The 26,440-nt window shown below is 42.8% G+C and overlaps 1 protein-coding gene across 2 annotated transcripts in view; it reads right to left on the bottom strand.

The window, feature by feature from the left end:
* nphp4 (nephronophthisis 4) overlaps positions 1-26,440 on the bottom strand; it is a 191,862-nt gene that overhangs the window by 125,780 nt on the left and 39,642 nt on the right. For both annotated transcript variants that reach the window (XM_036947178.1, XM_036947179.1), the window contains 3 exons: positions 25,529-25,593; positions 17,957-18,106; positions 5,844-5,980 (listed from right to left, as the gene is read on the bottom strand). In XM_036947178.1, the coding sequence (XP_036803073.1) occupies positions 5,844-5,980; positions 17,957-18,106; positions 25,529-25,593 (352 nt within the window). The remainder of the gene's footprint in view (positions 1-5,843; positions 5,981-17,956; positions 18,107-25,528; positions 25,594-26,440) is intronic.

Here is a 26,440-nt window from a genome sequence, read left to right as displayed (position 1 = left end):
GTAGCCCAGTGTGGGAGTTGTTCAGAGAAACCAGAACATTCTGTTCAGTCAGGAGTTCAGACGAGGAGAAAATGAACTCTTCTACATTCCAGCTTTTTCAATGGCTGTGTATGTCTGTTATGTCGTGTCAAGAGTAAGAAAATGATGCCTTAATAGACATGGCCTTGGGGCCACGAGAATAAATGCTTTTTCTCTGCAAAAGACATAGGTTCTTAATGCTCCTTAGAAATCAGCGAGAGAAATAAACCTACAAGTCAAAGACAATTATATTAGAATAAGATATCTTATCTTTTCACAGGACAAAAAAGGAAAGAAAGTGCAAGCTATACATTAATGCTGAGTGCTGTAGTGGTGCACATAAAGGTAACACCTCAGACCCACCTTGGGATGAGGCTTGAGGCATATTAGCACTTTCTTTCTCAGGGTTTCAATATTTACATTTTGATTACAATTAAAAACAAATCCAGGATTTGAACATACATCTTGAATATTACTAGCCTGTTTCAACCCGGCATTTAAAAAGGAGACCAAGGCGTTATCTCTGTTACTTATCGCCAGTGCAGAATCTTGTTGATTCAATTTGTACAATGTACTGGCTTGGCAAAAATTGAAATATTTGGTAAGCAAAATGTACTTTTACAGAAAGAACTGTCAGTTGAACAACATGGAAATGACTAGAACGTAAGGTAATTTAAACAAGGGAGAGAGCAGGCAGTGTGCAGAGTCTTGTGCTGTTCATTTTGAAGAAATTAAATGGGATCCTTAAGGAGAATAAATTGGTTTTTGAAGGTTATTTGTGTTCTGATGCTGCAGATGAAGTATGTGTGCAAGTTATTTGATTGGTTGAGTCGGGGGTTTTAGTCAGTCAGACAGAATGAGACTATAAAGTAGGTCCAGCGTCTGGAGTACAGAGGATTTAATAACATGACATAATACCAGTCGTAACCATTCATACAGGCTTATGTCACCCCTAAATCATGTCTTTATGTTTTGGCACAGAGATTAATTTGATGTCAAGTGCAAAATTCAGCAAATACAAACTGTGATTAATTACAAACTGTGACATGCTAGCTATCCTGGGTGTTTGTACTAGTGTGTGTGTGCGAGCATGTTAGCATGTTTGTGTATGCGCATGCTAGCTTGTGCGCACGTATGCTAACATGTTTGTATGTGAGCGCAAAACATGCTACCATATGTGTGTGTCTGTGTGGCGTGTGTCTGTGTGGCGTGTGTGTGTGTGTACGTGTGGCGGTGGAGGGAGATGCCCAAGTTGTGGACGTTAGCTTCCTCACACCGAGGTGAGTCATCCTTCCCAGGAAACACAGTTGAACAATCATTAGCATGCTGTTGTCATCCGCCCACTCCTCTGCTCCTTAACACATTTTAACTGGCATATCGCTTCTGCTGATGAATCGCATTGCCCTCCTGGTGAAAACGCAGCCCACGATTCACTATCTGAAAATATTGAGTCACAAGTCGACCAATATAACCAGCTTATAAAATTATCCCACTTTTTTGTTGCTGCCCTTTTCACCAGTATACTGCTTTAGTTAGGGTGGTTGGGGTTTCAGGAGGTACCCTATTCCCTGATTTAGTGCACTACTTTTGACCAGAGCCCATAGGGTTAAAGGTCACTTGAGATGGACAGCATTGAGTGTTCCCTGACGACTCCACTTTACTAGACACTAAAATCACTGGCAAGAGAACATATTAACATAAGGAAATCTTTTAGGAGGTGGTAATGCCTATTGATCACACTCCTGGCCAGGAGGGTTCGGTCAATGGCGCCCACTCACGCCGCTTCCCTGATGCTCATTTGTTTTGACTGCTAAAGTGAGACAACACACGCTTGAAGATGATTAAAAAGAGCCGGGTCCCAGACTGTCCCACATAGGTTCAGATGCCATTATAGATTTGAGTATTCTGCATTATAGTTGTTGATACAGAATGCTGAATCTGGACACCTCTACTGCTAACCTCAGCTCATTATTAGAAGGTTATTATAAGGTTCAGATGTTTCCTAGAACACTCAGGTCTTCCCTTTGCATGTCTTTTTTTCTCCATTGCTCATGTTGTGTAAAACAAATACTCTTCGGTGCAATAAAGGTTTCAATCATCATCATCATCATCATAGAACCCAGAGGAAGGAAGAGCTATAATAATGAAATAATAAACAGTAGGTTCAGGGACTTTGTATGGGGGTGGCAGGTAGCCTAGCCATTAGAGACGCGGGCCAGCAAAGGAAGGGATCGTCGGTTTGAATCCCAGTTCAGACTGAAAAAAATTAGGTGCGGAGTGAGCAGGCAAACAAAGAGTTTTACGGGTATTATTCACTGCCCTTGAGCAAGGCACTTGCTACAATTGCTCTGGGTGCGCTGCACTGTGGCTGACCAATTACTTCAAACCGCTACGGTGTGTGTGTCTCAGGTGTTTGGGTTGTGAGCATGAAGATATGTTTCTGTTCTCTGTAAGTTAACGGACAATAAGGTATTCTTCTTACTGAATATTTGGGGGGAGTAATATTTTTGTTATTCTTCTAGAGAGAGATAGCGAGGGGAGATAGGCTTTATAAACGTCCAATACAGGCAGGTCTACTGAATCCAATACAGGCAGGCCTACTGTATCCAATACAGGCAGGCCTACTGTATTCAATCACACTGCTCGTTCTATAATCTGCTTTGGAAGTTGTAATGATTAAGGATAGCAGGAGTCAGTTGGCGTATGTAGAGGTGTACCGTACCCTAACCCGTCCAAGCATTCTCCCAAAAAAAGAAAACGTTTCTGAGTGACGTTTTCCTTTTGGGCATTTTCTTTGGCACACAAACAGCAGGGGCAGTCCTACTTTGAGCGTGTTTCCTTTTATTCTGGAAATGAAAAACTTTATTGAGTTTTTGCTTTGCTTCTCGCAATTGATGAGATTTGCCTAGGGGCATGCAGTTTTGCCTGCGGCACGGTGTTTGTCCTCTTGCTTCTTTTTTCTCCTGCTCCCATTTCGGTCCTTTGATCGCTCGCCAAGACATTGGATACAAACATCATGGGTCCTGAGACTGAGACAATGGGCCTGGCCTGATTTATTGTTCTAGGTCTAGGAGCTCCGCTGGCTGTGAAAGCATCTAGGGGTAGATTAGACAAATACAGTTTAAGTGTCCCCAAGCCTGGGGCCTATGTGCAGGAGGACCAAATAAAGAGAACACTTTGATCGACTCTCTACCCTACCTTATCACAGAGGGTTGTAAGAGCCACCGAGTTCTATGGATTCTGGATGGCTCAAACTGCAGAATGTATAGACAAAATAGCCTGTCAAGATAGCAGTTAGGCAAGTGTTGGCATTCTAATTGCACTACAACAAAGCCATGACATCTACAGTAGCTACAGAAGACCTAAAAAACAGATCCACAAGGCCTTTATACTGTATGCCAAGTGAAAATGTGCATTTTCAATATTGTTTTGTTCTCAATACAATGTATTTAACAACTGTAAAGGGAGACATTTTGGAAAGAGAAAACAAATACTCTTCTCTTCCTTCACATCCACCGTTCTCCATTTGTGCTTTAGTCTGCCTTTCACTGAGCACTTGAGGCTGATGCAGCAGGTACGGTGTCAGCATCACCTCCCAGATAGCTGGATGATGACAATCTAGCACAAGGAGTCGCACTTCTCAAAAAGGTCACACACCCGTACATACATACGCACACAGGTATGTACGCGCACAATCGCTAATTAAAGTCTGCCGCCACCCTCGATGCTGCATGCATTATCACCTTCCTCAAGACGAGGTGCGGAGAGAGGCGTCAGCCCCACTGAAGTTTCACAATAGAACACAAACTGAAGTCAATCTGACTGTTTTAACAAAATCCACATTACCCAGTTATGAAGACCAACAAAGGAACAAAAAGGTGTCAATGCTGAGGGAGATAATTCGTTTTTAATAAAAGTGATTCATTTCATCACACCGGTCTTCCTAACTCACAAAAGGCAAAAGGAAGTATTTTTGTCCAACAGCATTTCATTTGAGCCGTTCTGCCTCTTCTACTCTACCGGAGACGTGTTTCTCATAGTTTCATTTCAAAGTGAGCTAGGCCCAGCATGTGTAGCTTGGTAGTCACCAGATTATTTTTCAAGAAGACATGGTACTGTAGATAATCATGTTAAAAAAGGCTACCCCGGAGCCGCCCAAATCCCAATTGTCCAATCAATCTGGATATATGCACGCTCACCTGTCCAATGGCATCCTTGTTAACGTCCTTCGAGCGACAACAATAGTTAGTTTGCTTCGTATGAGACACTAATGAGAAATCCATGTACCAGTGGGTCTTTTGTTATGAGTTGCTCTGTACAGTGCAGATTGGTGCATTGACTAGCGTAAAGCACTTATAACAAAAACCTGAGAGCAATGTCAGAACTGATCAATGTATGAGTACATGAATAGCAGAGCAAAATATAGGCCTGCTAGCTTTGATTTTTAATCTCCCTCACTGTATTCAAGTTCACAGGTTCAAACTGTACTGACGGAACACTTTCTTCATGAAGTGGAAAAGCTTCAGGTAAAATGATTAATTGCTCCGTGTAATTGTCTCTAGTTAGAAGGTTACAGCCAGGTTGTGCTCACTAAAGATGAACATATCGATGCACTAGCTTTGGTAATCCATAAAGGACATACATTCCACTAAACTGTCATTTCAGTGTGCGCACCAATGACAATGTCTGCCTGTGTCAGAGTTATGTGTGAAGGAGGATAACAGATTGAATGACCACCTATCAAACACATATCTTTAGAAGGTTTATGCCAATAATTGCCAATTTGCAAATAAATGCAAATAATACAGCACCAAAAGGCCAACGTTCTGAACAATCCAAAGTTGCTCAGAGGGTGTACTCCAAAGCCTGACACACACTAGCACAGCCTCTAATGGCCAAGATACTACAGTGAAGCCCTTGATAAAACATAACGGTGAGATGTGCCTTATCAAAACTGCACGTGGCTCAATACTGCTCCATCAGGAGGGTTCAACAGCGGGGGAAGAGGCCGTGCTGAACAATGGGACAGAGATAAAGGGGATTGACAGCATCATGATATCAATTTATCCATTTTCTGCCGCACGTCACTTAAGATAGAGCAGATATATAAATAGGACCGACACAACTGCACTGCGCACAGAATAGCGAGCGCATGGCTGCACCTGTCAAACATGGTTACGTCTCCTTAGACGAAGAGAATAGACAAGCCCTGATTTGTTTTTGGTAGCTATAAAAGGACTGTGTTTGTGACAAATTTTCAAGGGCAAAAATTGAAGGTAATTGGCAATCCATGTTTTGTATTGAGTGAGAAATGCCTCTTGCATGTGTGTAGATCTTTGTTTTGGTCGCACTGTGTGATGCGTTGTCATCTACTTCTAGAGCAGGTTAGTAGAATCTGTAGCTAGGATCTGAAAATATTCTGTTTGGAGGAATGGTCTAAGATCCCTCCCAAATCTCATAAAACAATTTTGAAAAAGGCCCAGTGTCATTATCCTCGTAAGGGGAGGGTGCTAGAGTATTGAAAACAGGGGTGCCAATCATTTTGACCCCCATCTTTTTAGCACTTTATTTTTATTACTTGTTAAATAAAATCTATCTGAGCAAAATAAAATAACGTCACAATTTTTTGGAACATACAGAACAGCTCACTATTTGCATTATTTATTTTAAACACAGTCTTTTTTTCTCATCTCTATCAATGTTGCCAATAATTATGGACCCCACTGTACGTCAGAAAAACTAAGAATTATTGTAAACAATCACAACAAACGGTGCCCCATGTGAGTAGCATCATTTCCACTCGGATCATGTAACATGGTTCCTACCGTGTTGTGGCAGTCCGTGCTGACATGCTGCAGCAGCTGGCTCTCAAACTTCTCCAGGGAGGGATGCAGAGAGATGGACAGCCTGTCCAGGAAGCAGGTGAGGCTCTTCACCATGTGGGGCTTCAACAGGGAATCTCCTAGAGGCAAAGTACAGGTAACTGCCAAAATAAAGGAAACACCAACATAAAGTGTCTAAATAGGGCATTGGGCCTTGGCATAGATTCTACAAGTGTCTGGAACTCTATTGGAGGGATGCGACACCATTCTTCCATAATTTTGTGTTTTGTTAATGGTGGTGGAAAATGCTGTCTCAGGCACCGCTGTAGGGCAGCCCAGCCCCTAAAGTGACTCTTTACAGCCTTCTCTGTGATGCTCTCCACATCCCTCATTCTGTCACACCTCTGTGAAGTTCCTGTTGTCTTTACATCCTGTAGGTCTGATATCTGATTGGAAGTTCACTTTTACAGTAATACTTTTGGCCAACAACTCCCGAGTTGGAATCCAAACAGCTCTGATGTTATAAAAGGCACTCAGATTCATTGTCTCTTCTCTATGTTTTTGACATGCTGTGGTGAGATACACTCTCAATCTTCCTCCCTCTCTCCACCCAGAGCTATTGGCCATTGGTCATGCTATGGTCTCTCTTTCTCTCCTCCCAGAGCTATGGGCCATTGCTAATGCTATGGTTTCTCTCTCTCTCTCTCTGTTCATGCCTAGACTAATGCTTGTTAATGCCTTGTAACTTAAGCTTTATGCCTTGTATAATGTAATTATTCATTCATTCTATAATGTTATTAAATCTATTTGAAGTATTCCATTCTCAGACCCTTCTTGACATCCCTATTTCCATAACTCAACTATAGTTACTTGCATATTGCTAAAACATCTCTATGGAGTCCGATAAACATTTTTAATAGACTTTGTCATATTAATACATAGTCTTATTATAGGTCACATGAGGTATATACTGTATATAATATAGCCTATATAATAAATATTACTTCAATACACACACACACACCATTTAAAAAGGCAATGCAGCCCCTATTTCAACGTAATTCCTGTTCTAGAGCAGCGATGCTCGTTTAGGTTTCACCTCCGAAAAATGATGCAGGCTACTTATACCTGTTCACAAATTGGGATTGGGAAGGAGTTAGATATCTTTGACCGAAGTCCCCACTTAGGGGATGCACTGTTGAGCGCAACATCCCGAGGGGTCAGTGCTGATTGTACAGAGATTGTGACAGCTGGTTGAATGGCGTCCCTTGACAAGGCAAGAACAAGGTGTATGTCAGGAGAAGTGCAGAATTATCAAAAGGAGAGTTATACTTGGAATATAGAGGAGGAATTGAGGGAAAAAGAAGCAGAGGTCGTCAAAGAGAGAGAGGGAGGAATAGGGTGAGCTTGAGTCAGTGAAAAATGGCGGGAAAAAGGGAGATGGTTTGTTAAAGAAGAATGGTAGAAAGGTGAGTGAGATGAAGACTGGATGAGAAATGGAAGTGAATGAGGTCAAAGTATCGTGGGTGGTAGGTGTGTTGAAGTTCCTGGAGCCCGAGGCTTGCACCAAGGGTCAGGATAAAGATGAGTCTGACAGTAGGAGGCAGTTAAGAAAGTAGAGGAATATGGGTCAAGGGGGAGGGATCCTGAGAGGAGTGGTGTGAGTAGTAGATCTGTACCAGTACAGAGGGGTAGGCCAACAAGTAATATGTTTCAGTAAGATTGTGTTTTAACATTTATAGTAATGGTTATCAACAGTCCTGCAGGGGTGGAACGTAGGTCACAGAAAATAGAGGTTGTGGTGGCAGCTACAAAGAGGTATTTGCGTGTGCGTGACTTGACATCGGAAAAGTTGCCATGCACCTGTAAAAATAATTGCTCAGATGTGCGAGTGCCTTTTGAATTTTGAAGGACTTAATAGATTAAAATAGTGGAGTAGGGTGAGTGTAGTAGATGGTAGGGTATTTGTTTATTTTATTTTATCAAGCAAGGTATAAGGGAGTTATACTCCAGCCTAGTAGGTGGCGGTAATGCAACATTTATTGGATGCCAACCGCCCTTAAACCTCGTGGAAGAAGAAGCTAGGACAGGCGGGAGGCAGGGGCGCTTCAGTACAGTTAATAAAGAAGTTAAAGACGCTGGAAGTCAGCCGCCGATAAACCCCACAGAATACACTTTTTAGCCAGCTAGTCTGGTACACAGCAGGCGTTAGCGACACCGTTGTGCTAGCTAACTACTTGAGCATCGTGTCTTATTTGAATGCACTTTATAGGCCAAGATACTTGGCAAAACAGCGTGGTAGTTTATGATTTAAAAAGAAAACGACAAGTTTGACCCAATGTGCGCACTGCACACACCTCTCAACAGACGTTAGACAATTCCCCCAAACCTACACACAGGGGTGCTAAAAGCTTGATTTTCCTCACACCTTCCCTGGAGTTACACTGTTTTGGCCCCGGGGGCTATTCTCACACACATATATATATTTGTGTTAATGGAGATTGCCGCAAAACACATTTCCCCAGTAGATTCTAATCAAGTTTTCTGAAGCTACTTTGATGGGCAATTGTATCATACACAATATTATATAATACAGTATAACGTTATGATCATTATAATATGACAATACATTACAATGCTTGAAAAATAAATAGCATAGGTGCAATCAAATGAACAATATAGCCTCTACCTTAGACTTCGTTTTTTTAAGTATCCTATGACATTAGATATCTAGCCTTGTCGATGTTTAAAGTCTGGTGAACCAACAGGACGCGCAGTCTAGTGAGCCACCTGTGATGTGAAATAAGAAACCTGCATTTGGTCACAGAAAAGTGTAGTGGGGAGGGGAGAATTAAAAGTGAGTAAGGGGAGAAGCTCGTAGGCGACAGTCACTTTTCAAACCAGTCTGCAGGTGGTAGACTATCTCTCATCGAATATTTTTTATTTTTTTTTGCATGATGTAACAAAGATTGTTTTCTCAACGAAAATAAAGTAATTGTAAGGGAATAGCACGGTGGCGTAGCCAGTTTATTTTCAATGTAGCTGGACACGGAATAGTTGCTCTGTTGACTCTGTAGCCAGCCTATATTTTACACGCAGCGCTCCATTTTTCAAAGGATAATGATGGACTTCAAATGGACACTAATGTGTAATTAAATGCTATGAAAATAGGGGTGCCTATTCAGTTGAATTTATAGTAATGGTTATCAACCGTCCTGCAGGGATGGAACGTAAGTCACAGAAAATAGAGGTTGTGGTGGCAGCTGCAGAGAGGTATTTGGGTGTGTAAGACTTGACATCAGAAAAGTTACAAGGTGTGTTAAGTGGTGGTGTACCATCCTTTCAGGATGTTGGCCTGAAGTAGGACTAAATCGATTTAAATAGTAGAGTAGGGTGAGTGTAGTAGAGGGTAGGGTATTTGTTTATTTTATTTTTTTAATAAAAAAATGAAGCAACGTATAAGGGAGTTATACTCCAGTCTAGTAGGTGGCAGTAATGCAACATATATTGGATGCAAACCGCTGTTTAACCTCATCAAAGAAGGGATTGGGAAGGAACGTTGAGGGATTTCCACGTGGAGTGGAGAAACATCAACAATTAGGGCATTAACAGCTGTGAGAATGTAGGTAGCTTGCATGCCAACCTCATCTAGTTAGATAATATTATTGTTTGTTTCCGTTTTTGTTAACTACACTGTTTCCAAAAGATAATCCTGCTAGCTAAGCTATGGCTGGTTCTGGATTTATCATAAGCGTTTGGGGAAAACTTTGCCAGATGGAAAACAGTATATTTCACTTCGCCATCTATTGTGATCTCCAACGTTTTGGCATTTTCCATAAATTGCGGCCTCAAATCCGACATAGAAATAATGAAGATGAAGCTCAGGTAATATGGATAATAGGGATGTAACAATTCACGGATTCGCATCGGTCCCAGGTTCAAAAAGACATGAGTGCATCGGTCCATTGGTCAGAAAGCCAATTCTATGAATCACGGTTTCACTAATGATTTTTTACTCATATTGTTCTATTCTGAAAATACCGCTTATCTGCTGTGACTGAATTGATGCGTCCTCTACTTCCGTTCAGTAGCCTTTCCAACGTGTATGCATGTAACCACCTATGACTGTTAGATAACAGTGCGCACACTGCGGGAGACAGCTGCTTGCGCCAACGAGGTAGGCCTGTGAAACACTTTCAACATTCTGATGCTTTTAAAATTGCTTTTGTAATGTCAAATCCTAGGCTTTATTAGTTGAGTGACAACAAATGGAATTTGCTTGGTCATTGTTACCAAATGCGCTGTAGAAAAATTGTTTTACGGTAGTTGTGTTGCATACCGGAGTGGACGCAACTCACATCCAACTGCTGATTGGGGTTTTCAAATCATTCCGATTTTATTTAGATTGCTGAGGTTCACCATAATAAATAGTTTTGCTTTAAACTGTCCGTGTATTTGGTCATTTTTACATGAACTGTGTAATTTCATAAAGGACAGAAATATTTCTTGCGAGGAGTGCGTGGTCACATTCATTAGTCGGAGCAGGAGAAGCGTTCCGTGAAATTCCAAACGGTCTAAACCATTGGCTTTTTAGACTAGATTACAAATCCAAAACTGCATTACATGAATTATTTAAATGCCATGCTACTTTCTAAAGACAAAAATGGACATAGTACTAGCTAAAAACATGTATCTGCAAAAATGACAAGTTAATCAGTGGGTGATGGTGATTTCGGATAAAAATTGCCCCCACCCATGATAGTGGGTGGTAGATTCTATGTCTGCCCTTTTGGTTCAGCTCAGGTCCACACACCTGCACAAACATGGCCACTCAGTTTAGAGAAGTAATTTCAGACAGATCCAGCTTAGCCCATCAGCAGCATATATTCATTTAAAATGACAAATGTTTTCATGCAAAAAATGTGCGGATCGAATCATATCACATCAATTCGTTCCCTTAAACTGAATCGCACTGAATTGTTTCAAACTAAAACATACCGTTCCTGTATCTAGATGCGTATTGAATCATTCATGAAAGGAGAGATGCACATCCCTAATGGATAACTATTGGAAGGTTTAGAGACATGCGCTGTTCTACATTGTAATGGACACGGTGCAACCTTTGGTAGTTAGGCTGTGGCTGCAGTACAGCAATGTCAAATCCGCTCATGGTTCTCACAGGGGAAGTGAAATGATAGGCTGCAATGACTTTGCTCATGATGCACACAGCAAATGACATGTAACAACACTGAGAGCATCGGACACGAAACACCAATACAAATGTAACAGCTAAACAAAATAGATCAAGTTCCTTGAATTTATTTGCTGGTGCTCTTTCATTATAGGATGGACACTTGTGGTTTCAAGCGGCACCAATCAAAGTAGTGCAGCGTCAAACCCACATATCTTGGGGTGATATTAGTTTGCACCCTTTATTTTAATTTGCTCCATGGCTCAGGCGGCCAATTCGACCCAGGGCTGTTTGTCTCAGCTCAGTTGCGGAGAGGAAGAACTCTGCAGCGGTTTCTGAATAATAAACAATGCCATGCCGGTGTGTGGTAATATTAAAATAAAATCCAGCCCCAAAAACAAACGTTGTCTCATAAGGAAACACACGTCATTGACACAGATATCCATGAATACCCCACTTTGGATTTCCAACTTCAAACTCAAATACACTGCTCAGAAAAATAAAGGGAACACTTAAACAACACGATGTAACTCCAAGTCAATCACACTTCTGTGAAATCAAACTGTCCACTTAGGAAGCAACACTGATTGACAAATTCCACATGCTGTTGTGCAAATGGAAAAGACTACAGGTGGAAATTATAGGCATTTAGCAAGACACCCCCAATAAAGGAGTGGTTCTGCAGGTGGGGACCACGTCTCAGTTCCTATGCTTCCTGGCTGATGTTTTGGTCACTTTTGAATGCTGGCGGTGCATTCACTCTAGTGGTAGCATGAGACGTGCATGAGAAGTGGCTCAGGTAGTGCAGCTCATCCAGGATGGCACATCAATGCGAGATGTGGCAAGAAGGTTTGCTGTGTCTGTCAGCGTAGTGTCCAGAGAATGGAGGCGCTACCAGGAGACAGGCCAGTACATCAGGAGACGTGGAGGAGGCCGTAGGAGGGCAACAACCCAGCAGCAGGACCGCTACCTCCGCCTTTGGGCAAGGAGGAGAAGGAGGAGCACTGCCAGAGCCCTGCAAAATGACCTCCAGCAGGCCACAAATGTGCATGTGTCTGCTCAAACGGTCAGAAACAGACTCCATGAGGGTGGTATGAGGGCCCGACGTCCACAGGTGGGGGTTGTGCTTACAGCCCAACACCGTGCAGGACGTTTGGCATTTGCCAGAGAACACTAAGATTGGCAAATTTGCCACTGGCGCCCTGTGCTCTTCACAGATGAAAGCAGGTTCACACTGAGCACATGTGACAGACGTGACAGTCTGGAGACGCCGTGGAGAACGTTCTGCTGCCTGCAACATCCTCCAGCATGACCGGTTTGGCGGTGCGTCAGTCATGGTGTGGGGTGGCATTTCTCCATGTGCTCGCCAGAGGTAGCCTGACTGCCATTAGGTACCGAGATGAGATCCTCAGACCCCTTGTGAGACCATATGCTGGTGCGGTTGGCCCTGGGTTCCTCCTAATGCAAGACAATGGTAGACCTCGTGGTAGACCAATGGTAGACCTTGTGTGTTGCAGTTCCTGCAAGAGGAAGGCATTGATGCTATGGACTGACCCGTCCGTTCCCCCGACCTGAATCCAATTGAGCACATCTGGGACATCATGTCTCGCTCCATCCACCAACACCACGTTGCACCACAAACTGTCCAGGAGTTGGCGGATGCTTTAGTCCAGGTCTGGGAGGAGATCCCTTAGGAGACCATCCGCCACCTCATCAGGAGCATGCCCAGGCGTTGTAGGGAGGTCATACAGGCACGTGGAGCCCACACACACTACTGAGCCTCATTTTGACTTGTTTTAAGGACATTACATCAAAGTTGGATCAGCTTGTAGTGTGGTTTTCCACATTAATTTTGAGTGTGACTCCAAATCCAAACCTCCATGGGTTGATAAATTTGATTTCCATTGATAATTTTTTTGTGATTTTGTTGTCAGCACATTCAACTATGTAAAGAAAAAAGTATTTAATAAGAATATTTCATTCATTCAGATCTAGGATGTGTTATTTTAGTGTTCCCTTTATTTTTTTGAGCAGTGTATATATTTTGACAAAAAAAGTGACTTATTAACTTAAATCATTGTGCGACATTAATGGGAAAGCTCCAGGTATTGTCTTTCAGTTTAAAAAAAGTTCATTTCTGCTGGTACTTTAAACCTCCTATGCTCCTTTGAGACCCCTCTTTCAAAGTCACTGATACCTCATGGTAGCCAACATAATGGACAACTGAACATTTGTATACATGACTCACAGTATGATGGGATGTTAATTGCTTAATTAACTCAGAAACCACACCTGTGTGGAAGCACCTGCTTTCAACATATAACTCAAGTGTTTCCTTTATTTTGGCAGTTAACTGTAGCTACATGGAACCAAGTGTAACAGTGACTCCATTTTAATCTGTTTTAATCATGTTTAATGAAGTTCCTGTTAGCCAGAGCTGACTTCATGTACAATTAAGTCTGTCGGTCCTCATGCTCATGTTCACAAAATGGATGTTTGGGGTTTATTTGAAACTTGTTTGTTCTCGGTCTGAAGGACTCCAATGCTAGGAGTCATTGATAAGACAGAGCATGCCCTGATGTCCTATGTGCAAAGTATACAGTCGTGGCCAAAAGTTTTGAGAATGACACAATATTAATTTTCGAAGTTTGCTGCTTCAGTGTCTTTAGATATTTTTGTCAGATGTTACTATGGAATACTGAAGTATAATTACAAGCATTTCATAAGTGTCAAAGGCTTTTATTGACAATTACATGAAGTTGATGCAAAGAGTCGATATTTGCAGTGTTGACTCTTCTTTTTCAAGACCTCTGCAAACCGCCCTGGCATGCTGTCATTTAACTTCTGGGACACATCCTAACTGATGGCAGCCCATTCTTGCATAATCAATGATTGGAGTTTGTGTGTTTTTGTTTGTCCACCTGCCTCTTGAGGATTGACCACAAGTTCTCAATGGCATTAAGGTCTGGGGAGTTTCCTGGCCATGGACCCAAAATATCGATGTTTTGTTCCCCGAGCCACTTTTGCCTTTTTTTGGCAAGGTGCTCCATCATGCTGGAAAGGGCATTGTTCGTCACCAAACTGTTCCTGGATGGTTGGGAGAAGTTGCTCTCAGGGGATGTGTTGGTACCATTCTTTATTCATGGCTGTGTTCTTAGGCAAAATTGTAAGTGAGCCCACTCCCTTGGCTGAGAAGCAACCCCATACATGAATGGTCTCAGGATGCTTTACTGTTGGCATGACACAGGACTGATGGTAGTGCTCACCTTGTCTTCCCCGGACAAGCTTTTTTCCGGATGCCCCAAACAATCGGAAAGGGGATTCATCAGAGAAAATGACTTTACCCCAGTCCTCAGCAGTCCAATCCCTGTACCTTTTGCAGAATATCAGTCTGTCCCTGATGTTTTTCCCTGAAGAGAAGTGGCTTCTTTCCTGCCCTTCTTGACACAAGGCCATCCTCCAAAAGTCTTCGCCTCACTGTGCACTCACACCTGCCTGCTGCCATTCCTGAGCAAGCTCTGTACTGGTGGTGCCCCGATCCGCAGCTGAATCAACTTTAGGAGATGGTCCTGGCGCTTGCTGGACTTTCTTGGGTGCCCTGAAGTCTTCTTCACAACAATTGAACCGCTCTCTTGAAGTTCTTGATGACGGCACGTGTTTCCTTGCAGGTAACCATGGTTGGCAGAGGAAAAACAATGATTCCAAGCACCACCCTCCTTTTGAAGCTTTCCAGTCTGTTATTCAAACTCAATCAGCATGACAGAATTATCTCCGGCCTTGTCCTCGTCAACACTCACACCTACAGTGCCTTGCGAAAGTATTCGGCCCCCTTGAGCTTTGCGACCTTTTGCCACATTTCAGGCTTCAAACATAAAGATATAAAACTGTATTTTTTTGTGAAGAATCAACAACAAGTGGGACACAATCATGAAGTGGAACGACATTTATTGGATATTTCAAACTTTTTTAACAAATCAAAAACTGAAAGATTGGGCGTGCAAAATTATTCAGCCCCTTTACTTTCAGTGCAGCAAACTCTCTCCAGAAGTTCAGTGAGGATCTCTGAATGATCCAATGTTGACCTAAATGACTAATGATGATAAATACAATCCACCTGTGTGTAATCAAGTCTCCGTATAAATGCACCTGCACTGTGATAGTCTCAGAGGTCCGTTAAAAGCGCAGAGAGCATCATGAAGAACAAGGAACACACCAGGCAGGTCCGAGATACTGTTGTGAAGACGTTTAAAGCCGGATTTGGATACAAAAAGATTTCCCAAGCTTTAAACATCCCAAGGAGCACTGTGCAAGCGATAATATTGAAATGGAAGGAGTATCAGACCACTGCAAATCTACCAAGACCTGGCCGTCCCGCTAAACTTTCAGCTCATACAAGGAGAAGACTGATCAAAGATTCAGCCAAGAGGCCCATGATCACTCTGGATGAACTGCAGAGATCTACAGCTGAGGTGGGAGACTCTGTCCATAGGACAACAATCAGTCGTATATTGCACAAATCTGGCCTTTATGGAAGAGTGGCAAGAAAGCCATTTCTTAAAGATATCCATAAAAAGTGTTGTTTAAAGTTTGCCACAAGCCACCTGGGAGACACACCAAACATGTGGAAGAAGGTGCTCTGGTCAGATGAAACCAAAATTGAACTTTTTGGCAACAATGCAAAACGTTATGTTTGGCGTAAAAGCAACACAGCTGAACACACCATCCCCACTGTCAAACATGGTGGTGGCAGCATCATGGTTTGGGCCTGCTTTTCTTCAGCAGGGACAGGGAAGATGGTTAAAATTGTTGGGAAGATGGATGGAGCCAAATACAGGACCATTCTGGAAGAAAACCTGATGGAGTCTGCAAAAGACCTGAGACTGGGACGGAGATTTGTCTTCCAACAAGACAATGATCCAAAAAATAAAGCAAAATCTACAATGGAATGGTTCAAAAATAAACATATCCAGGTGTTAGAATGGCCAAGTCAAAGTCCAGACCTGAATCCAATCGAGAATCTGTGGAAAGAACTGAAAACTGCTGTTTACAAATGCTCTCCATCCAACCTCACTGAGCTCGAGCTGTTTTGCAAGGAGGAATGGGGAAAAAATGTCAGTCTCTCGATGTGCAAAACTGATAGAGACATACCCCAAGCGACTTACAGCTGTAATCGCAGCAAAAGGTGGCGCTACAAAGTATTAACTTAAGGGGGCTGAATAATTTTGCACGCCCAATTTTTCAGTTTTTGATTTGTTAAAAAAGTTTGAAATATCCAATAAATGTCGTTCCACTTCATGATTCTGTCCCACTTGTTGTTGATTCTTCACAAAAAAATACAGTTTTATATCTTTATGTTTGAAGCCTGAAATGTGGCAAAAGGTCGCAAAGTTCAAGAGGGCCGAATACTTTCTCAAGGCACTGTATGTTAACGAGAGAATCACTGACATGATTTCAGCTGGTCCTTTTGCGGCAGTGCTGAAATGCAGTGGAAATGTTTTTGGGGGATTCAGTTCATTTGCATGGCAAAGAGGGACTTTGCAATTAATTACAATTCATCTGATCACTCTTCAAAACATTCTGGAGTATATGCAAATTTCCATCATACAAACTGACGCAGCAGACTGAAAATTAATATTGGTGTCATTCTCAACTTTTGGCCACGGCTGTAGTGTGGACCCACAGCTTCATTCTTTAATGCGTTTCTAAAGAGTTTACTTTGCCACGGATAGCTGCATACGCACCACAGCTACAGCTGAATCACTTGCCCATCGATTGAACTAAGCCAACAGTGTCGGTCCTGAACTATTTATGAGATTGGCCTGAGTATCAGTGCCTAAGATCCCACAACTCAGATTCTGTCTGGAATGTGGATCCATATTGGGTGTAAAACACTAGTTATTTAAAAAAAAAAAAAAAAAGTATGAGGGACAATGGATAAGCTGTGATTGTCAGTGAAGCTGCTTGCTGCCGTGTACTACAGCAATCACCTCTTTCAAACACCTCAGACACCAAATCTCGGGTGATTATACTCGTCAGCAGTACAAAGCGGCAGCGAATGTGAATGAACTAAATGCAGGTCCAACATCCAGACAGTGGCAGCTTACTGTAGGTCGGTATGCTTATAGACCCAGAACAGGAAATAGAGGATTAAGCTACCAGAAACCTTCCACGGACTCATCTTATAATAAACCCCACACTGTCAAACGGCATTACTGTACATCCTTGTATAAACTTGGTTTTACGCAACATTTCAACTTTGGAGGATGATTTAAAAAAAAGTGTTTTGAGAGATAGCCTCCTTGAGAAATCCTGTGAAGACAACTACCTACGTCACAAAAGATGAAATGAGAACGCTGTGGCGAAATCCTCCCACTGTCGAACATAGTGGCCCGAATGGAGAACGCATTTCAAATCATTCCATTTTGAGTGTGACTTTCGATTAAAGCCCAAATGAGAGCAGCTGATTGTCTATTAAATGTTTACATTCCCAGCGCCTCTGATTAGTTTTTTTCAATTTGGAGACGGTGCTAAGTGGTTGAAGGATTACCTCCAGATTGCACTATGGGATTCTTTCAAATGGCTTTACTGAGGTGTTTTTCAGTCAAATATTTATATAAATTCAGCAGACGATTACATTACAAAAGCCTTTAAAATTAGTTTGAACTAAGGTAAGCAAATGCATTACTGGATTAACAAAGGAACTGGCGGTAGTTTTATTTTTATTAATCAGTTTTTATTTTTGTTTTCCGGTTTGATGTTTTGTTAGTTGGTGTGCGGAAATCCTCAAAATATATTGGCCCGCCAAGTTACAACATCACATATATTGAGACATGACATAGGCGGCCCATTGTCAAGCTACTGCAAATAACAACAATGTTAACTGTATGAGGGAAGCACTGGCCTGCGGTTTCCACTGTAGTCTTACCTGTAGGGGAGGGCGTAACCCCAGGGATGTTCTCATCTCCAGACACCAGCATGTTCTGGGGGAAGAGGTGCATGGCAGGGGCTAGAGCAGGGTGAGGCTTAAAGCTGCACACCAAATGAGCACCATCGATGGGCCTCAACAGCTTGTTTTCTACACGGACAGAAAAAACACAACATAACACACAGCACATTTTTTTAATCAATATTCCTTTTATCGCAAGAACTTTCATATTACTGGCAATGTCACCAGAGGACTTAATGTTCCGCCACTCTGTAAATGAATATATGATTCCAATCAGCTTTATAGGGGACATGGAGTAATGCCTGTCACGCGCTCCACAAACAACTGTCACTCGTCCTGCCGGTGTTAAATAGGCTGCTGTTCCATTTCTAAATATTCAATTTGGCTGCCGAGACCCAGGTCCATGCTCCATTACATTGGGGGGCTGTTTGCAGGCGAACCTGGGCATGTGATTCGCGAAATGACAGCGTGGAAAAGCATTCCCTCGTCCCCGGAGAGGATATGAAAGAGGAGCGCGGGCGGCTGCTTAGGAAATGGCTCTGTGATGTGAGGGATGGGTTGACACGTCGATCCTTCAAACAGTCATCCAATGAAAAACCCGGCCCCATGATGCTTTTCATCAACACACAGTCGACGGTGTTGAGCAACAACCTGAGAAAGGCTGCACAGTGAATTTCATGGGTTCTGTGTGTTCAGCAGTACATCCCAAGATCTCTGCCTTGGAATGCGTGGTGATCGCTCACTCTGACAGCTCTGATAATTACATCTTCAAAGGAGACAGTGATGATCATTAATCGAAGCTCTATTCACTCCCAGTGACCGCCTCTTTATCAGGTTGACAGTGATGATGTATTTTGGAAGCGCCTCCCAATAGGACATTTGGAAAGGTTGATAGGGTTAACTGATGACGGGTTGGTTTATATTCAAGTCAATAATCAATGTAAACATTGGGGGGGGGGGGGGGGGGGGGGGGCAGGTGGGAGTGACAGTGTGTTACACCTCCATGGCATCATACATCTCCCCTGAGTGGTACACTACATCACCAAAAGTATGTGGACACCCCTTCAAATTAGTGGATTCGGCTATTTCAGTACACACCCATTGCTGACAGGTGTATAAAATCATGCACACAGCCATGTAATCTCCATAGACAAACATTGGAAGAAAAATGGCCTTACTGAAGAGCTCAATCAACATGGCACCGTCATAGGATGCCACCTTTCCAACAAGTCAGTTCAGCAAATTTCTACCTTGCTAGAGATGTCCCATTCAACTGTAAGTGCTGTTATTGTGAAGTGGAAAATGTCTAGGAGCAACAGCGGCTCAGCAGCAAAGTGGTAGGCCACACAAGCTCACAGAACGGGACCGCCGAGTGCATAAGCGCGTACAAATCGTCCGTCCTTGGATGCAAGACTCACTACCGAGTTCCAAACTGCCTCTGGAAGCAACGTTGGCACAATAACTATTCGTCAGGAGCTTCATGAAATGGGTTTCCATGGCCGATCAGCCGCACACAAGCCTAAGATCACCATGCCCAGTGCCAAGCGTCAGCTGGAGTGGTGTAAAGCTTGCCGACTCTGGAGCAGTGGAAACACGTTCTCTGGAGTGATGAATCATGCTTCACCATCTGTCAGTCTGACAAACAAATCTGGGTTTGGTGAATGCCAAGAGAACCCTACCTGTCCCAATGCATAGTGGCAACTGTAAAGTTTGGTGGAGGGGGAATAATGCCCCGGGGTTGTTTTTCATGGTTCGGGCTAGGCCCCTTAGTTCCAGTGAAGGGAAATCTTAATGCTAAAGCATATAATGAAATTCTAGACAATTCTGTGCTTCTAATTTTGTGGCAAAAGTTTAGGGAAGGCCCTTTCCTGTTCCACCATGACAATGCTCCCGTGCACAAAGCGAGGTCCATACTGAAATGGTTTGTCTAGATTGGTGTGGAAGAACTTGACTGGCCTGCATAGAGCCCTGACCTCAAGCCCATTGAACACCTTTGGGATGAATTGGAATGCTGACTGCGAGCCAGGCCTAATCGTCCAACCTCATGTTCCCGAGCTCACTAATGATCGTGGCTGAATGGAAGCAAGTCCCTGCTGCAATGTTCCAACATCTAGTGGAAAGCCTTCCCAGAAGAGAGGAAGCTGTTATAGCAGCAAAGGGGGGACCAACTCCATATTAATGCCTATGATTTTGAAATTAAATGTTCAACAAGCACTTTTGGTCGTGTAGTTTGTTTGATTAGGGCTCAAACCTGGTTTACAGTTTCCTGTGTGACACCATTGTTGTGCAAATGTGCAGGTACGCTTTTTTGGGTTAATTTCACATCCATCAATTCCATCTTTACAATATGAAACTGTACTGGATGGATGTTCATTTAAAGTGCTCTCACTGTGCAGTCATATTATAATTGTGTCTCTTCCAATTCCAGCAACAGGGCCCAGGGGTCCAACCATAGCACCAAATGAAGGTTGGTACAATGTTGTAGGAGGGTAGGAACCTTGGAGGATTAATTTCCAATATATGTCCACAATCCAATATCTATATCAGCAGCAGGAAGCTTTAAGCCATTCCTATAGGCCTCAGAACCTCCAAAGCCAATGATAGGGATTTCAGAGTTAAAGCGGTGAAAAAAGAGGAGGAGTATATCCCTGTTCCCCGAACCGTCTCACCCCAACCTTTAACTTCCTCTGACAGGCGGCTGCTCGCAAATTCACTTCATCAGGGGAAAACTGCTTAACTCAAAATGGTGCACTCAAATGTGATAAAAAAGTGAACAGAACACTCAAACATGGTTTGAGGACGTCGTTGAAGCCACAGCTACACTTGCTGCACTGCAATTTCAGCGTACGGCAGTGCTTTCATGGAAAACTGGCTCTTGCTGTAGTGGTAAAAGAAAAATATGGAGGCGTAAAAATGAAACGTTCAAAGCATCTAGCTAGCTGAACACAGATGGGCGCACAGGTGTTGAGATCTCGGTAACTTTTTCATCATTTATTTCATATTATTCATAATGCATCAAGCTTGCCTCTCTGACGCAGCACATGGATTAGGGACTCCAGAAATTCTTCAAGCAGACATCTTGGTACCTTAGTGTCAGGCGAGCAAACTTGGCAGGAGATGAAGCGGAGGTAAAAATGGAAAGGTAGATCAGCAGCATCAGAGGGCTGGTGGATTTCCAAGGGTGAAGGGGAAGAAACCGCGTAATAATCAAGATGAATAGCAGATGGACTCCATGTGAAAAGAGGGGCTTTACGGGCAAAGTCAAACACTGTTGCATTGATTCAGGCTATTCAAAAGGAGAAACAAAATAGCAGATTCCGATAGAGTAGCAGTGATGGCTCAACCGAATCCTTTCAGTACAGTGATCATTAAAACATATTTTACATTTCAGCCCTACATTCAACCCTGCATCGATTGCGTTTCCGCCATGATGACAAGCTAAAACCCAAGGCACTTTCCAGTCCGTGGCAGCAGTGGATTTCAATACGGTAATGTGAACACAATGTAGTCTCACTGCACCAAGGAGCACTGTGCCATCTGGTTGCCCCCCATTCCCTGAGTGGGCCCCAGAGCAGCCCATTCTCCCCCGTCTCTTTCTCCCTTCCTTCTCATACTCTGCTTCCCTCCCGGTCAGATTGGGGCTTAGGTAAGCCAAGAAGTAACACCATCTCCTCCATGATCCCTCTACCCCCCAAGGTCCGTCAAGGAGAAGAGCTTCAGTGGGCCCCAGAGCGACCCCATATCTTCCTTCCCCACCCCCCTTCTCTTGCTTCCCCAGGTGGCACCGGCAGAGGGGCTTAGGTGGCGGCTGGCCGGGGCTCGGCAGGAGAACACAGACTGAGGAGGCTGGCAAGCAGAGCAGCACAGAGGCTCCCTTGGTTGCCACGGTCCCTGTCCCCCCTCCTCCTGGCATTGAATAACCCCTACCCCAGGCACTCTACCTGGCATGCTGGGCACACACACGTGCAACGTGGTCATGCACACAGACACACAGTGCTGACTTGACAGGCTGACTGGAGGGGCCCCCATGTGAAGAGCCCTGCACAGGCATGAATTTTAATGCACGAGCCCTATCAATGCCTGTGACGTTCAGGCCCTACCCAGGTCCGATTTCTTTTGACAAATTTAAGACCCAGCCCGAAAATCTGAAATAACTTCCTTCGTTAGTATCCATTAGCTACTCGTCTCGGTCTGTCCTCCCCCTCCCTGCACTGCATGTGCTCTGCTGCTGTGTGAGTATCCATAGCAACAGCCCCGCCTTGGCCTGTTCAATGACGAGAGATAAGTGTTAACTAGCTACTTTTCGCCAATCTAAACTCCGGAAAAGGATAATTTTCTGTGAAATAATTTCTCCTGTCGACTCTGACAATGTTGTGGTATTATATTTGATGAGGTTGAAGCACTTCTGACACCATGTTATGGTCTTAGTAAGATATCACTGTAGGCTACTGCTCAGCAGAGCACGAGCAAATGGCTCAGATTCAAAATGTTAGTGATCAATTTAGTGATGCCCTGCCCGTACCCTAGTAATTGATGAAAAGAACTGTCCGTAACCCGATGTATAATGTCGGAGCCGTCGGCCTCGGCCTGGGTAGCAGCGCTCTACCCAGGTGTAGACTGTGCACTCCAGACCCGTCTTCCTGTATGTCTGTCTGTCTCTATCGGGATGATTAGACAGGAGTGGAGGCTAGATTGAGGAGTACACACTAGAGGAGAAGTGAGAGGTATACTGGAGGACATTGTACTCAAAATCCTGTCTCAGTGGGAAGAAAATACCACATATTATACCACAAGTAACTAATGTTGAAACAATGCCTCTTTTGAACTCTTCATTTCACAGCACGTCCTCATCGAGGTAAACAACACTTTTCTTCAAGTGTGAAGAAGAAAATATGCTCTCTTCCATTGAATAGCAGATGAAGCTCTTCCTCAAGAGAACAGGACAATACACGATTGCTGGCCTTCGGCTCCAGAAATAAGGCTCCATTGTGAAAATTAATAGGGTTTCCTTTGTTTGGTCTTGTTATCCAAAGCAGCAAGGTAAACAGCTGTCCTCCTCCTGCCGTGTGTGTGAGGAAGAGAGATGCCTGAACATGAAAGCACGCATCGTCGACACGGCCTGAGTGAAAACAAAAAAGGCATCCTACCCCCCAACAGACACTATTTTAATAATTAAATGTACACAAAAGTCCATTTGAGAGAAAGATGCCTTTCCAATATTCATGTGACAAGATAGCAAACACTGCTTCTTGGGATTATAGATGTAGGATCTTAATTTGATCACACTGTTGCAGGAGAACCTTCCTGCAATACAGGATATTTCAAACTTGAACTAGTGTATTTAAGGTTTAAAAAAAGCTTCTGAAGATTTCAATTTTCAGACTAGATTTTCCCTAAAAATGTAGCAATCCCTAAACATTTTTTAAATTATAATCCACATAATAATTAACATTTCCTGCTGCTGCAGGATTACTTTCCTGCTGTAGCAAACTGGCTCAAATTAAGATTCTACATCTGTATGTTGTTATTCATACATGAGCACAGGGGTTTCCAAACTTTTTTGGACCACGGCCTCATTTAGAGATTTTAAAAATTATGCGACAACCACCATGTAAAAAAAGTTATGTAATCAATACAATGTTTCATTTTTTCATTGAGGCTACGAGTATTACAAATCAGCCTGACCGTACTTTTGACAGCATTTCAATCTGAAGGAAGTATGGTTTGAAGTGACAAATGCATCAGAAAGGCATTGGGAAGTTCAGAAGATCATCACGCAATCATTTTGTATGATCTTCTGTATAATCAAATTAAATGTATTTATAAATCCATTCTCTACATCAGATGTCACAAAGTGCTTATACAGAAACCCAGCCTCGAACCCAAAACAGCAAGCAATGCAGGTTTAGAAGCACGATGGCTAGGAAGAAACCTAGAGAGGAACCAGGCTCTGAGGAGTGGCCAGTCCTCTTCTGGCTGTGCCGGGTGGAGATTATAAAGAGTACATGGCCGTTAAGGCCAGATTTGTTCTTCAAGATGTCCAAACATGTATACATGACCAGCAGGGTCAAATAATAATCACAGTGGTTTTAGAGGGTGCAATAGGTAGAATAATTATTAATCCCCCCAGTCTGATTTAGTGCCTATTCTTGTCCACTCTTTTCTAATGAGTTCTGTGCAGCTTATGGCATTGTAGAGGGAAACAGATGCGTGTTCCTGCGAGTATTCTCCTTCAGTGATGGGGTCATACTATTCTGTAGCTTAAACCGTTCAAAAGATAGAACCACTTTGGTAGTAAGAAAACAGAAATTGCTCTGTTTATTACAACCACATCTAGTGGCTACCGAGGTTATATGAACCAAGCATTAAAAAAAACATTTTTTGCAGTTTCTCTTGTGACCCCCTTTTCAAATCCGGTGACTCCACATGGGGTCACAACCGCTGGTTTGGGAAACCCGGCATTAGTAAATTGTACTTGGCAATTATTTGCATTACATTGGTATTATTCCATCACTGTAAGGCATAGGAATGACATTCCTGAAGGGCCTGAAATGAGCTCGATAGCAACAGAGTGACTGGTGAATGTTTTTGGAGTAAAGAGCCCATTTCAGGCCACAGCCTAAGTGTAGACTATAATATGGAAGATACAGCATCTTCTTGTTGATAGTGTATACTGCACCCAGTGGAATAAAATGTTAACACAATTAAATATTGCACAGCTGAATAAGGTAGGCCTATTCTAACATGGTTCAAATAGAACATTTGGTTAACACACGCTAAAGTTGTGTTCACTCCATTTGAATTGGCTGAGATGGTTGTGGCTCACTAGACTTACTAAATGTTAGGGTTGTGATACCAGTATCGTAATATTTTTTCCATGGCAAAGATGAAAACACAAAGCAGACTAAACTCTTTGGTCCTTTAAAAACCTGTTGTATGTAAACTATTGTGTGCTATATCTTGGAAAATAAATAAATGTAACTCTGGATGACAACATAACGAGGTTTGTTTCCAACATTAGGGCTGTTTTCCTAAACAAGTTAAAACCGCTTTGTGTTTTGTTTACTTGCCACGATACTAACAAGTATCGCGATAGTGGTATTGTCCCGGCCCGACTAAATATGATACATGTAATCAGACAGTGGCACCGCCTTTCCCAATTAAGAAAGCTTTGTCATTGGCACTCGGGCGCTGAGATCTTTATTAAACACAGCAGACAAAACACAGTGTAATTATAATCAACACAATTGGGGCCCACTACACTTGGATTAGAGTGTGTCTGCAAGGGTTCCTCGGAGACTCAATGTTGACATCAACTAGTTGAATTAAATTGCAAAGCGGACGGCAGCGTTTCTGAGGCGGTCGTAAGATCTAGCTTAGTGTATCGCCTGTGTGTGTCAAATGGCATCCTATTCCCTTTATAGTGCACATCTGGACCAGGCCCCATAAAAAGTAGTGCACTATAAAGGGAACAGGGTGCCATTTGGGACACATCCTTAGTGGTTGGTGAACAGTGTGCTGTTGTAAGAGAGCATATAAAAAGACACTTACGCTCTATAGGGTCCCTCACTAGTGGATGGAGTAGGGTCCTTGGTGTTCCGTGGTACATACTTAGCCTAGGGACAACAACAACAAAAATGACGTTGACAATCAATCAAAACAAGATGGACAAAGAGTGAATCACAATAGACACTGATACATTTTCTTAGAATAGTGTGTGTCTATTATACGTTTTTCAGCTTTATCTGTGTTCTGTGGATGTTAGATGACTAAGACGGGTGTCTCATTAAACACAAAGTGCAAGGCACTTCTCTGTCTATAAGGTTAGGCTATGTGCAGGAGGCAGGAGCATTGGAAAGTTCAAATCATTTGAACTTGGCGCTTGGGCTGGGCGGTATGGCCCAAACATCATATCTGGATTTTTTTTCAAACTTATTTGCAATTCATGACATACAGTACCAGTCAAACGTTTGGACACACCTACTCATTCCAGAGTTTTACTTTATTTTTACTATTTTCTACATTGAAGAATAACAGTGAAGACATCAAAACTATGAAATAACACATATGGAATTATGTAGTAAGCAAATAAAGTGTTAACAAATCAAAATATATTTATATATGAGATTTTTAAAATAGCCACCATTTGCCTTGATGGCAGCTTTGCACACTCTTGGCATCCTCTCAACCAGTTTCATGAGGTAGTCACCTGGAATGCATTTCAATTAACTGGTGTACCTTGTTCAAAGTCAATTTGTGGAATTTCTTTCCTTCTTATTACGTTTGTGACAAGGTAGGGGTGGTATACAGAAGCTAGCCCTATTTGGTAAAAGACCAAGTCCATATTATGGCAAGAACAGCTGAAATAAGCAAAGAGAAACAACAGTCCATCATTACTTTAAGACAAAGGTCAGTCAATGTGGAAAATTTCGAGAATTTTTTACATTTCATCAAGTGCAGTTG

The sequence above is a fragment of the Oncorhynchus mykiss genome, chromosome 16, assembly GCF_013265735.2.
Source record: "Oncorhynchus mykiss isolate Arlee chromosome 16, USDA_OmykA_1.1, whole genome shotgun sequence".
NCBI classification, from domain to species: Eukaryota; Metazoa; Chordata; class Actinopteri; order Salmoniformes; family Salmonidae; genus Oncorhynchus; species Oncorhynchus mykiss.
This window is presented reverse-complemented; position numbering and strand designations above follow the sequence as displayed.